The 14,775-nt window shown below is 48.9% G+C and overlaps 1 protein-coding gene across 1 annotated transcript in view; it reads right to left on the bottom strand.

Annotated features, from left to right (window-relative positions):
• Positions 1–11,939, bottom strand: part of Fgd1 (FYVE, RhoGEF and PH domain containing 1) — a 41,811-nt gene extending 29,872 nt beyond the window's left edge. Inside the window, exon 1 of the mRNA XM_034484904.2 lies at positions 10,920–11,939. Within this exon, the coding sequence (XP_034340795.1) occupies positions 10,920–11,226 (307 nt within the window). The 5' untranslated portion in view covers positions 11,227–11,939. The remainder of the gene's footprint in view (positions 1–10,919) is intronic.
• Between the last annotated feature and the right edge of the window lie 2,836 nt (positions 11,940–14,775).

Raw genomic sequence — 14,775 nt, 5'->3', positions numbered from 1 at the left:
CTAGAGCAAGCCAGGTCTGCATGCAGTCTTACCCTGAAGGTGGACTGAGACCTGGAGCTTCCTACGGACTGTGTCCTCCTGCAAAACAGGTTTCTGAAAAAGGTCTCTTTGATTTTTATCTTTGCTTTGTTCTTATGAGACAGTGGCTCATAATATAGCCCAGGCTTGTTTAGAACTCACTCTGTAGCCCAGGCTGACCTCAAATTCATGGTAATTCCCCTGCCTCAGCCTTCCAAGCACTGGTTCTAAAGGTGTGTACCTCAGCCCTCCTTTAACTTTTTTTTTTTTTTTTTTTTTTTTTTTTTTTTTGAAACATGGTCTCAGTAGCCCAGGCTGGCCTCAAACTTTCTGTTTCCACTTACTTGGGGTTTGCTTACTTGTTTGGTTTTGTTTGTTTGTTTGATGTTTTAAGGTTCCTCTGAAAAAAAGAATTTCTATAAAATAGATTTCTTTACAGGTATTCTGTAAGTGAAGAGAAACCAATTGTAAAGCAGATGGCCTGTCAGTAAATGAAGGTCTGATAAAGGATAAAGCTTGTCCATTAAACAGAGAAATTTTTTTCTTGTAAAGGGATGGACCTTTCTGTAAACTATGCACCCCCATGTGAAGTGGGGAGCTTTCTGTAGACTAAGACAAACTAAAGTAACAGGAAGAGTGGAAAGCAGGTAGACCACAGAACACATGCATCACTTACACTACAGACAGAATCCATCCCCTCCATCCAGCTGTTACCTCGCAGGAATAGTGCCTGATTTCAGATCTTCCAATCATCAAGGGTTTCAAGTGGAATACCCTAATTTTAAGAGAGAGCAGGCCAAGCCAGACAGTGGTGGCACACACCCTTTAATCCCAGCACTGGGGAGGTAGAGACAGGCAGATCTGTGTTCGAGGCCAGCCTGGTCTACAGAGGAGTTTCAGAACAGCTAATACTACCAACAGAGAAACCCTGTCTCAAAAAAAGAGAGAAAGAACTTTGTGAAGTCAGTTCTCTCCTTCCACCTTTACATAGGCTCTGGGGATTGAAGTCAGGTTCACAGGCTTTTGTAATAAGTGTCTTTACCTACTATAACACCTTGTCAGTCCTGCTGTTTACCCTATATTGATAATGTTCTGGCCCTTGGGCAGCAGCCTTGCAGGCCCCTTGTCCCACCCCTTGAAAGGGCCCTGGTTCTTTCATGTCAAGGAAGTTATTTCATGTAATATTTGTCAGGCAGTCTCTGAATTAAAATCTGCTTTTGAAGACTAAAGAATATGTAGAATTCTCTAGAACTTAGGCTGTCTTTTTTTTTTTTTTTAAAGACAGGGGTCTCTAGCCTAGACTGGCCTCAAACTCCCTATGTAGTCCAGGATGACCTTGAACTTATGATCTCTGTGTCTCCATATATAGAGTACATGCCTGACTGAGCAGCAGCAGCCTCCTCTTCCTTCTCCTCTTCATCTTCCTCCTCCTGTTCTTCTGGTAAAGTTGCACTTTGTAGCCTAGGCTAGCCTGGAACTCACTGTGTAGCACAGGCTGGTCTGGGAATCATAGTGATTCTCTTGCCTCTACCTGCAGACTGCTGGGAATACAGATATGCACACTGTATGTGGTTTCTGCAGTAGTTGTGGAGAATCCAAGCCAGGGCTTTGTGCATGCTAATCAAGCATCGAAAGCAAACACGCTGCCGGTGAAGCTACACACCCCCACACACTAAGCTGTTACTTTTTAATAGATGTTATGAGGTATGAAAATTCAACTGCGTATTAAACATCTATTCTAGGTCGGCCATTGTGTTGACACTTTCCTGTGACATGCTCTGTGAGTTATTAGTGCCATTTTATACATTTAAAAAAAAAAAAAAAAAAAAAAAAAAAAAAAAAAAAAACAGGTACACCGGGCGGTGGTGCACTTGGGAGGCAGAGGCAGGCAGATTTCTGAGTTCGAGGCCAGCCTGGTTTACAGAGTGAGTTCCAGGACAGCCAGGACTACACAGAGAAACCCTGTCTTGAAAAACAAACAAACAAAAAACAACAACAAAAAGGAAACAGGTACAGGTGTGGCACGGGCCTTTGATCCCAGCACTCAAAGAGGCAGAGGAAGGTGGCTCTCTGTAAGTTGGAGGCCAGCCTGGTCTCCAACTGTAACTAGTTCCAAGCCAGCCAGGGTTACACAGTGAGGCTGTGTCTCAATTTTAAAAAAAAGAAAGAAAAGGAAGAAAGAGGGAAGGAGGAAAGAAAGGAAAGAAAAGTGCGGCATAAAGCAGCAAAATACCTGACTTGATGCTACACAGTTAGATTAAGTGAGCTGTGGATGTATCTGAGGTGTTTCTATGTGTAGCACAGAGCATGTTTCTTGTGAATTTGCTGAGTTAAGGAAGACATCTCCTTTGGAAGGAGGAATAAAACAACTTTCTGAGGGTTGTGGTTTTAAATTGAGCTTTTATTTCATACCCAGGTAGACTCAGGATGGTCCCACAGTCAAGGAAAGAAAGGTGGACAAAACTATGGATACCTGAGAAGGTGTGTAGATGAAGCATGTGATTAAAGGAACGAGTGTTCTGGCTTTGTAAGAAAGTTCCAGAATAGGAAGATCTGGCAGGAAATACCAAAAGGCACCCAGCCACCACTACTAGAATACTGACTTATGGGGAACATAGTGACAGACACAGAAACAGATAAAACAGGTAGATCCACATATAGAAGCAGCTAGAAACTTCCAGGACTAAGACTGAGCCAAATGACATAATTTACAACATATAACAGAGTGATGCAAAGGGACACATTTGACATATGCAGCTACATGTGGATATATGCAGACACACAGGCAAATTCATTCTCTCTCTCTCTCTCTCTCTCTCTCTCTCTCTCTCTCACACACACACACACACACACACACACACACACACACACACACACTGCTGCCTAAGAGCACAAGCAACCCAACCACTTTCATCTGCTTGATTGCTGTGAAGGCCTGGCCACTTCAGCTGGTCTTCTCTGGACCAGAGTCCAGAAAAGGACAGGGGGTGGTAGCTCCACCCCTGGGAGGAGCTGGGGACTTCAGAGGACAGGAAGGGAAGGGAGTGGAGCTGCAGCTGGGAGCACTGGGGACAGTAATTACCCAGTGCTAGGGCTGCCACGCTGGCTAGAATTACCCTCCCAAGGAAGACAAAGGCACTAGAGGGATCATCCCTCTGGCCCATGTCTTGACCCCAGGGTTTACCCCTAGACCCATGCATCCACCCTCCTACCCCACAAAAGCCTAGTCAAATCTGAAAACTGCATACACAGAGGAATTAGGAAAGGACTTCTTATAGAAAGCTAGACACGGTGGTACATGGCAGTAACTGTAGCACTTGGGAAACAGAAGCAGAAGGACCAAGGGTTCAAGGCCAGCCTCAATTACACAGTGAGTTTAAGGTCAGCCTGGAGTACATGAAACCCTGTCTAAAAAGAAACAAGCAATCCTTAATAAAGAAAGATTCTGGGACAAAGATAAAGAATCAGAAAGCAGGAAACCTTCAGAAATCCAGATAGATATGAAATACAAAACAGAAAGTGGGACAAGTCTGAATGGAGACAGAGACAAGGGGGTTAGCATGAGGCATAGAAAGAAGTCACAGAGGGATGCAGGTGGTGACGCAAAATGGCAGGCCAGGGGCCACCTGTTGAGCAAGGTTACAATGGGCCTCTGGGCTTTGCCTGTGACATTTAATCCTTTCAATAGTCCTAAGAGGTAGGAATTACAAGCCATTTTAGAGATAAGAAAACCGAGGCGTGAGTAGCAATACCACATGAAACTTTTCAAGGTAGCAATCGGGGGTCTGGGAAGAGGCCTCTCCCCATAATTGCCAGAGAGCCATGACTGAAAGATCGATGAAGGAAATCTTCAGGGAGCAACAGTCCCGGAGATTAGGGAACTCACCCTAAAGACACACAGCAAAAGAGACTTCCACCTTCCCTAGCCCCCTCCCTTGCTGCCCTGCAGTGAGAGGGGCTGCACCTACACCTGGAATGTATTAGGTAGGGAGGCCCAGACTGGGGAAGCCAGGAAGAAGCTGGAAGGGGAGTGGGGAAGGTGAAGGCAAAGCAAAGGAGGCAGCGTGGGCGGCTGCAGCAGCAGCGCTGGCCTTACTGGCTAACGGAAGGGCTTCTATGCCAGCTGCAGCTCCCAGGGGCCAGCCCTGCCAGTCCCGCCTTTCCCACTTTCCAGAGACGCCTTTTGCTCAGTGACTTAACCCATTCCCTTTCAGGGCCACTGTGAAGCATAACACAGGAAGTGGAGCAGACAACAGAGAGGGGAAAGGCAACAGGAGAGCCTGCTGTGGCTGGGCAGCTCTGGCCACACACCTGTGACCTCACCATCCTGTTCTTACTCTGGGGCCCAGGAAAACACAGCTGGGGCCTGTTGTGCACTATTCTAGATGTCTTATGTTGGGGCTCCTCAGACTTAGTATATCCTAAAAATAACAAGCATCCCTACCCTAGCCAGCCTTTAGTTGACTCCTCCTCTTGCTTTCCCAACCCCAGGAGTAGCAAGGACCTCCAATCATCTAAGCTGTCCAAGTCAGACTGGCCTTTCTCCACCAGCCCTCTTAACCTTAACTCAATCAACTAACTCCCAAGTCCTGCAGACAGGGCTCTTCAGTAGCTCTAGAATCCATACAATATCCACTTCCGGTCTCTCACTGCTTCCCTCCATCCTCAGGGCCCTCTCCGAGGCCCTCTCCACAGCCCAGCCAGGCTTACCCTAGCCTTGGGGTGAACTCCGAATAGGAACAAGAAAGCCCTAAGCTCATGAACACTGCCCCACACCCATCCTTGAGCCACAATGGCCTCTTGTCTATTCCTCGAAAGTGCTTTCTTCCGCCTGAGGCTTTGGCACATGTCGTTCCTGCAACATGAACTGCTTTTCCACATCTCCTCACCTCTGGACATCTATTTATGCTTCAGGTCTGAACATTAATGTCTGACCTGCCTCCTCTCCATGTGCCCCTGCAACGGCTGTGCTGGCAATGACCTGCGGTGTATCTTTCCTGGTAGATGTGATCTCTATGAAGACAGGGCCATATCTCAGCAATCTCAGAGCTGAGCACGCTGTAGGCACTCAATAGACATGTTAAGAAAACAGCCTCCCTTCCCTACCTTACAGGTTCACAGAGTATTTATGGTTGTCATATTATATGCCAGGCAAATGGGATATGCAATATTAGAAATGGGGAAATTGAAGCCCTGAGGCAATGAGGCCTAGGGACACAATGAATCAATGGCAGATCCAGGAGTGCTAAGGTCCTTCACTGGATATCCTATAACCTTGTCTCCAAGTCTTCTGGAGGTACACTGCCTTCAAGGGTCAAGCTGCCGGACTCTAGAGCCCTGAAGGGCTGGATTTGCAACTCCATGGGTGTCGCGTTGCATTCTCTTTGCATTAAGGAACTTAACTCCAAGTAGCTAGCCAATGACAGGCTATGCTTTCTGCCCTCATTCCAGACAGGTCCTAGCCCCACCCAGCCAGCGTCTGGCCAGCACCACATCTGCCTAAGGCATTTAGCTAACTGGCTGCAGAAAGCCACTGCTTATGTCTGTGTAGGGTACTGTTAACTGTCAGTCACTGTTGAGGGAGGAGGGAGTCCTAGCTGGGCCCTCCTTGAACAGGACATCTGAAAGGGCTGAGTGGAGGTGCCAAGCATCTACATTTGAAACTTTCAATTCCTTTAATCTGGAGAAGTCCCTTTGCTCACCTACCCACTCACCACCTAGCTCCCCCCTACCTAGCCTTTACATTGTATTGTGTCTGAATGGCTCCAGCTAACTAGAAACTATATCTGAGATGTTTCCCAAATGTACCAGGCTCAACTGAAATCCTGCAAACCTGACCACTTAGCTCACCACTATTGCTATCCCAGAGACACTTCTTGAAAAGAAAAAACCCTCTGGGGCCTCTCAAATACCCTCACCATGAAAAACAAGGAAGGGGCCACACAAGTACTTGGTAATGTTTGATTTGCCTTTTAGGAGTTCGTTTCGAAAGCCAGCTATCCTCAGTGTGTGGAATAGGCCTCATCCCCCTGCAAATGTTTGAAGCTGACACACATGAAGAGACTTATCAGAATTTGACTCTGCTGCCGGGCGGTGGTGGCGCACGCACTTGGGAGGCAGAGGCAGGCGGATTTCTGAGTTCGAGGCCAGCCTGGTCTACAGAGTGAGTTCCAGGACAGCCCGGGCTACACAGAGAAACCCTGTCTCGAAAAACCAAAAAAAAAAAAAAAAAAAAAAAAAAAAAAGAATTTGACTCTGCTGACCTCAGCATATGTCTTCAAGGACGCAACTGCTCCTCAGAAGCGCGCGCGCACACGTGCTCGCGCGCGCACACACACACACACACACACACACACACACACACGCACGCACGCACGCACGCACACGCGCGCGCGCGCGCACACACACACACGCGCGCACACGAATCACGAATAAGAGCCACCTTGTGGTCTATGGTACATGTTGGCGGTGAACACTTCCAAGCATCTCTCACACAGAAATCTTGCTGGAGATTTCTAAACCAAAATGTCTGGTGACCATTACTATCTCAGCACAACTCATCACCTTCCCCTAAAGAAGCAGGTCTCCTTCTCTTGTATAGATGGCTCCACTATCATCCACTAGGTTACTGTTATTAGTTGGTTTCAGAAAACCACCCAAAACCATCCTGGATTTTTCCTCCTTCCATGGCCTCTACAGCACTTACTAAGGCTTGTCTATGTTGGCAATTGCTGCAACTTTAACCTGAGCTACCATCACCTCTCACAAAATATATTTGACCCTCATGTTTGTCCCCTCCACTCAGTTCGACTATTTAATCCCTTCCATTCTCCATATGCACCTAGGAGAGCTCTGAAACTCTAGCATTTAAGCACATCTTTTCCCTGTGAATGAGCCCTTGATGGTTCCTGTTTGCCTTCAGGACAAAGTCTATTTGCTAGCCTTATTTTTCCACCCTTCCCAATACCAGGCCCCTAATCAGTGTTTGCATGTCTTTGCTGACACCAGACCTTCTAGCTGAAGTGACCTCCACGTTCTCTAGGTCTTAAGTCTTAGTTGACATACTTGGGATGGGATGGGGCCTAGAGTTCCAGAATTGCAACTGCCTTCCAACTTAAAACAGTCAAACAGTAGCATTCACAAAAGCAGGGGAGAAAGTTAAACTGAGGCATCCAGTGTTGGGGATAGGGGCAAGGGATCAACTTGCTTTCTCACATCCCATGCTTCTCTTCTGGGCTAAAAGTTGAGTTGAGGGAGATTCATATATGATTCTGGGAAGACTTTGGAGAGGGAAACTGATGTTCACTCACTATAGAAACATGACTGAATCACTGTCTCTGGGTCTTCATTGACTCAACTGCAAAAATTAGGCCTGGCTTCTACCCTAGGCTATGCATCAAAATCAGCTGGGAATCTTTGATGTTGGGTGAGGCTCTCACTATATAGCCCTGGCTGGCCTGGAACTCAAGATATCCTCTTGCCTCTGCCTGGCATTAAAGGTGTGCACCACTACACCTGTCCCATGTCTGGGAATTGTTGTCTGATACTAGATTCCTGGATTGAAACTCCAAGACTCTGGAGCTCTGAGTTGAAGTCTGAGACCGACACTTATTCTTCAAGGTCAACAAAGGATTCTGATGCTTACTGAGGCTAGAAAACCCAGAAGCAGCCAGTGTCTAGGGACTTTTGTAGCTTAAGTTTAAATCTTTGAGTCTCTGAATATGTAACCAAGTAAGAGAGAACCAGTCCCTTCCACTACTTTGATTGGCTGTTTCTCTCATTCCCCCACAAAATGACTCTAACATCAAGTCCAACTCCTTTGGCTGAGCTAGGTTCAGGTCAAGCTTTCTCCAACTGTCCAGCATGTGAGAAAGCATTCTAGGCCTTAGCCTTGAGGACTACAAGTAGGATTCTCCCAAATCCCTGTGCATAAACCTACACTGAGAAGCCCTCTGCTAAACCTCTCCAAGTGTTGGGGACAGGGGTATCTCACTGGGAAGAAAGGACCTAAGGAAGGAAGCCTTGGCCTTTATTAGCCTAGAACAAGAAGTCTCCACCAGGAACTAGACAGAATAACAAAAAGAATGGGCCTGGAGGTAATTCAGAGCTCTTCACATGGATAAGATATAATTATTATTTTCACACCACACCACCCACCCCCTGCTGCTCTGGGATGTGCCACTGGGACCTAAGGCTGGTGATTCAATAAAAGTCTCAGTAGTCTGATGGAGAAAGTCAGCAGATAAATGAATATCTAAACCTGTGGACTAAAATGTTTCTAACCTTTAACTGAAGCTCAGGTTTCTGTCTGTCTCTCCGTCTTTCTTGCTCTCCCCTTTTATACACAAACCTTCCATCTACCACCCCTTCCCATTCTGCTCCAATTATAGGCAAGTCCTGTGGAGAGAAGCAAGTCACTTGTGCCTACCTCTGAGCTGGCTGTGCAGAGGGGGAGGCGGGCCTCTCACAGCCCATGCTACTGTGAATCACATGGCCCAGTGCCTGCCTTGTCAGGACTTGAGAAATTCTTCCGCCTCTTCTTCAGGAGGGTTTTCTCTCCTCATATTTTATTTTTTTAAGTCCTTAGCTGCTGAGAGCATTGCAAAAAAGACTCTGACAGATTCCTAGATATCACTCTCTAGATGAGGGGAACCGAGGCACAGAGAACTGAAGCCATTCATCCAGGGACACACAGTGAGGAATGGCTAGATGGAAGACTAAGTCTCTCCCTTTCAATCCCCAATCTTTACTTTTGATTAAAAGACTCCTGCTGGAGCAGTGGTGGAGCACGCCTTTAATTCCAGCACTCAGGAGGCAGAGGCAGGTGGATTTCTGAGTTGCAGAATCACCAGGGCTACACAAAGAAATCCTACTTTGAAAAACAAAAGGGGGAGGGGTGTAAAAGAAAAGATACCACTCATGCTGTGACAGAGCCAAGGGCAGGATCTTGAAAACAACAATTGATTTGGGGAGAAGAGGGGGATGGCCTGGGGAGGGTACTCGGCTTTGGAATTTGGAAGAACTGGTAGAGTAGAAAAGCATGCTCATTATCAACCACGTGTTGACTAGAGAGGGCAGAGACCAAGGGTCAAGACCTTCCTAGATTTGACTCCCAGACCAAGAGTATTTGCTGGGTGGGAACTCAGTGTCCTCTTAGGCGATAGTTACAGAGGTTCCCTTACCATCTATTCAGACTTTGAGTACCCGCCCCATGTGTTAGGCACTGCATTAGTCCCTTAAGTATACAATATAAAGCAACCCCCTTGCCCTCAGAGAGCTCACATTCTGGTGACATCCAGGAAGCAATAAACAAGTAGACACATACAAGAGGGTACTTTCAGGCTGTATTAAATGTAAGGGGAGAAACACACTGGCAGCTGTGATGGAGATTCACAAGAGGCCCTACTTAAAGTGGTCAGGGAAGGTCTCTCAGAGGGGACATTTGAGCTGAGACCAGAAAGATGAGGAGCAAGCCAGGTGGAGGGCTGAGGGAAGAGCTAACAGGCAGAAGGCAAAGCAAATGCAAAGGCGCTGCTCTGGCTTTTTGGGGATTTGAAGGGAGGAGCTAAGATCAAGTCGGTATGAGTAGCCCCTCGACACAGCATCTGTCCAGGGGAGTTTGGGAAGCCAGCAGAAGCAACAAGCAGGGCAGAGCATTAGTGTCAGCTGCCTAGCTCCAGTTCACAAGGGGGCAGCGCCTGAAATCTCCCAGAGATTCCATAACTATCCAAAGAACAGACAGCAGCAAGAGGCATATTCTGCCCATGTTTTATGCTTTACCAACTGTTCCTACTACCTGGTACTGATCCACAGTCCTAGGGATCTGTGGAAGGTGAGATGTGAGCCCTGGAAGCAGCCAGAGGCTCACCACCTCCTTCAGTCCCAGTGAAGATAGGGCAGATATATACACTGTTCTTCCTTCAAGGCTCCCAGACCCACATGAGAACATCCTAGAGGCTCTGCTAGGCTGCTCAGATACTCAGGGCTATGAAAAGGGCCCATCTGGGTCTGTGGCCCCAGCCTGACCTAGAATTGTTCCACCCCAACCCCCAGCAACCATCCTGATGATCTTTCCAAACAATCATCTCCTGGACCGGCAGCTCTCCCTTCTGACCTCTCTGTTCTCTTCCTACCTACCAGCACCTTCAGCCCTTTCCTCCAGGCTCATCAGTACCTCCTACCTCTTCCTTCCCCTGTTCTGCGGCCACACACACCTAGCAGAAGCACAATCTAGGATCAGTCCACCATCCCCCCTCCCTCTCTCTTTTGCTCATACTTTAGGGCTACTGAGTAGTATAAGGGGAAATCACATAAGCAGAAAGCTTGGCATTACTCTCCAGCTTCAGTTTGGGGAAGCGGAAAGACCACACATTTTGGACTCTGATCTGGTTTTGAATCCAGGCACCATAATGACAGTGTGACCTTGGACAAGTTGCTTCTCAGAGCCTCAGTCTGCACCCCTAAAAATGTGGCTGATGATATCCACTTCACAGATGGCTCCTGAAGCTGAAACAAGAATCCTTGTAAAAGTACCCAGTTCGGTGCCATGCACAAATGTAGGCACTTAGCTAATGGGGAGACTTCTTTTCTCCCATTTCCCCCAACCACATCCCCATTGCTGCCCTGAAATCCTGCCCCCTTTTCTTGGAGTGCTTCCTCTCCTGTTAGCCTCAGCACTTAGAAGAGAAACAAGTCTTGAGGCTTGAGGGCGCAAGGAACAGAGAAGAGCCAGGGGCAAAGGCTGAAAAGACTGGACCGAAGGCTGCGGGGGGGTTGGGTGGGTAGGGGTCGAGGGGACCCAAGGGGCTAGGGTGAGCATGTCGGCCCCAAGTCCTAGAACAAGAACCCTTTCCCAGTACCAGGGCCGTGGCCCAGGTTCCCATGCTGTCTGGATCACTCACCAGGCCGAGGCTGTGAGCCCTCCAGGTGGTAGGAGAAGCGCAGGGCCCGGTGGTGCTGAGGGCTAGGGCCGCAGGGCAAGACCCGGGAGCTTAGAGGAGCTCCCAGGCTGGCGTCCGAGGGTCCAACAAACTGAGGATCCAAAGGGCCTCCAAGAGCCGAGCCTGAGCCCCTGCGCACCGGCAGTCCGGGTTCCAAGGCTCCAGGGTCCGAGTCGGCACAGGCCAGCGGAGCGGCGCCAGGGGTATTTGCCGCTGAGCGTTCGGGATCCGAAGGCCCAGGGCCCCCCGGGACTCGGTGGCCATGCATGGTCCGGGCCTGGGCGCGGGGCCCGGGCTCCCCGCTTGGCTCCAGTTCCTGGGGCGGAGGCGCGGGCGGAGAAGGCCCGGCGCCCGGCGGAGCAGCGGCCTCAGGCTCGGGGGGCGGGGCTGCGGGCTCAGCCCCACTGCGGAGACTCGAGCCCCCGACCCGGGCTCCGGCCAGCAGCCGTGGCGGCAGCAGCAGCAGCAGCAGCAGCAGCCGCGGCCACCGCCGTTGCCGCGCCAGGCATCGCCGGCCCTGGCCCCAAGCGGGGAGTGGGCTCGGCGGGGCCGGGGGCCCGCTGGGGAGCGCTGTCTATGCGGCTGCGGTTGGGCGAGGGTCGGGGGCTGCGCTGGGCGCGAGCTCTCCTGATAGACGACCAGTCACTTCCGTGGCCGGGGGGCCGAGCGGCCAGCAGGATCCCACCGAGGGGGGTCTCTTTCTCCGGGAATGAGAATCGACCTGGGTTCTCTGGGCTAGTCGGGAAGGGTTCTTCCTCCCGCCGCAGCGGAGGCTGGGGGCGGAGGAGAGGGGAGGGGAGAGAGGAGAGGAAGGAGGGAAGAGAGGACGGCCGCGGCCGGGAGGCGCGCGTGTGCGCCGCGCTCTCCGGCTGCGAGGCTTGCCTTCGGGCAGTCCTCCGGAACGACGCTCCAGCCGTGCGGGCAGAGGAACGGGCTGGACCGGGCTTCCCCGCCTTCGGCCTGGGTCTCCACCGCGGCAGGCGGGAAGAGCCCTGGGAACTGGGGGATGGGGAGGCGCGAGCCGTTGCTGAGACAGCCGCAGCCACCGCGGCGCTGAGACCCAGTTATTGGAGTCCCGCCCCCTCGTCGGGATTTGAGCTTGGCCACGCCCCCTCGCTAGGGCCAGTTTCACCTCTAACTGCTAGGAGCTTAAGGCCCTCCTTCTGCTGGTCCTTCAGCTTTCCTTCCCATCCTTCCCTGGTCCCACAGAGGCGAGTCTCTGGGCCCAATTTCCGAAATCGACCCTTCCGTCGCATCTCATGTCTTCTTCCGCTCTCCATCACTCTCTTTCCCAGAAGCCTTTCCACATATTCCAGAGTTAAGCTAGGTTTGGCACATGGTGATCCTTTGCTACTTATTTTCTCAGACCAGATCTCATGGTCCTTTACTTTTCCACTCTTTTTGTCTCACTCCCTTGTTTTGTCCGTTACCCGGTTGGCAGCAACCCAATCCTGAATCAGTCCAACTGTTTGCCTTTTTTTTCCATGCTTGTGCCCAAGCAGCTGAATACTACTGGATAATACTACGATTTTCCACATTTGTGTCATGATAAACCCTCATTTGCCAGCTTCTACAAGTGCCTCAGAACTGACCTGTCGCCCTACTAGTAGTCAACTTTCTTTTCCATTTACCCCCATTGCCTAGATAACTCTCATCCACGGTGGTCATATCAAATCTAGTCTCCCCAACATCTTGATTTTCGCCCCCCACCCACCCGTCTCCCCCGGTACTTAGCAGATAAGCCCATGTCTTACTTACATGGAGTGAACAGAAGCCGCCAGAAGAAAGGTCTGGAATTCTTAGCAACAGACCTCTGAGTTTGTTCCGTGTCCCTTCGCTCTGGGCTTTAAACAGTCAGGTATCTTCTCCCATCTAAAAAACAAGCTCCAAAAGTTATCTGTCTTCTTTTTCTACAGATGACTCAAGACTTGCTCATAGTCAAGTGTCCCATTTCCTACCTCCCACTTATCTTTAACCCTGCTACAACTCACCTCTACTACTTCTTCCAAGCTGTTTTTCTTATCAAGGTCTTCCATAGCTTACGTTACTAAACCCAAAAGAATCTCTTTTGAGGTCATCCTACTTGGATTTTTTGCTAGCATGTGGGTAGCACTGGTGACCTCTCCCTCCTCCTGAAATGACTTCCCTATGACATACGTGCTTATTTTTCTCCTTTTTCCTTTCCAGTTTCCTCCTCATCTTAGTAGTGTTCTTGGGAGCTTTGGCCTGAGCTCTCTTGTCTTCCCCTTGCACTCTCTCTGGTCTTCCCTTCAATATCTCATTTGCTTCTATGGCTTCAATTACTACTTCTTTGATGATTATTCTAAAATACTTCAAATCAAAACAGTTCTCCTGGCCCAGACATTCAGCTGATTAGAAGACAGCATTGCTTGAATATCCTAGAGAAACATAGAATCTCCATTCTTCCTCAACTCAAGAAATCCTCCTCTCAATGAGTTATACTTTACCTAAGTGAAGGGTCTTGGTCAAAGTAGAGGCCCAAGCTATGCCCTGACTCTCTCTCTCTCTCTCTCTCTCTCTCTCTCTCTCTCTCTCTCTCTCTCTCTCTCTCCTACACCCCCCATGCAATTACCAAGTTCTCCTGTCATTTACAGGACTATCTCCATCATTGGTTTATGCAGTCTTTTCATTTCCATTGTCGCCACCCTGGTGTAGGCCAGCACAGTTTCCAATCTGTTATACCTTCACAGCTCTCCTGTTTCAGTCTTGTCCTCTGGAATCTATTCTTAACTATTTTTCATAGCCAGGTATCAAACCCAGGGCCTCAGGCAAGATAGGCAAGTGCTCGATGAGTCCTGGAATCTATTCTCTATACTGTAGGCAGTCTGTATTATTATTCTTTTGAGACAAGCTCTCACTGTGTAGGCCAGGCAGGCCTTGAACTCATGATCCCTCTGTGGGTGCCTCCTGAGTGCTGACATTAAAGGCCACCATATGCCACCATATCTGGCCAGTCTACATCTTTCAAAATCAAATATCATTCACATGTTTAGAATCTTTCTAGTCCCCAAAGGTTCGAAAGAAAATTTGCCTTCCTTAACATTGGAGATTTGGCAAGGCTCTTTGTGATCGGGTAAGATCTCAATCAACCTTTGTAAACCTAATGTTTGAGTCAAAGTTGAAAAATTGTAAGACTGTTCCTTGGTCTATCTAGCCTCTGAAGGTTTTTTTTTTTTTTTAAACTTTAACTTTGAAAATTCTTTGACAATTTCATACATGTATATAACCTCTGGAGGTTTGTGGTTGTTGTTCTCTTTTGCTTCTCTGGGGTTTTTTTTAGAGGCAGAACCTTACTCTGGAATCTAGGCTGACCTTAGACTGCAATGAGTCCTCTTGCTTCAGGCTCCTGAGTGTTGAGGTAAAGGCTGAGGTTTCACACGTTTACTGCCGTTGCATGGAGCCCTCTTCACTTTTCCCTCATTCCACTTGACTTGCCTCAGCTTCAGCTGACTCTGTTGACTGTCTCTTGAGTATGTAGTCTAGGCTCCATGTGAGGCACCAGTCATGCCTCAATAAGGATCACAAACAGGAAAGTGCTGAACACGCTCCACTCTCACAGTGACCGGTCCAGTACTGAGATGACGTGACATAAATGTGCAGAAGATTACAACACAGAAACATGCACAATTATAAATTGCTATGAATGAAATAAGGCTATGAATGAACAGAACAGAGTGAGAAGAAAAAAAGAATTTGGGGGTTGGTAGTGTGTAGCTTTAGGGGTCTGGCAAAGCTTGAAAGAATGGGAATCAGAAAATGAAGAATGCAGATGAAAGTATGCCAGGGAGGGCTGGAG

This window comes from Arvicanthis niloticus, chromosome X, assembly GCF_011762505.2.
Source record: "Arvicanthis niloticus isolate mArvNil1 chromosome X, mArvNil1.pat.X, whole genome shotgun sequence".
NCBI lineage: Eukaryota > Metazoa > Chordata > Mammalia > Rodentia > Muridae > Arvicanthis > Arvicanthis niloticus.
Note: the sequence above shows the minus strand (reverse complement) of the source record. Positions and strands in the feature narration are given on the sequence as shown.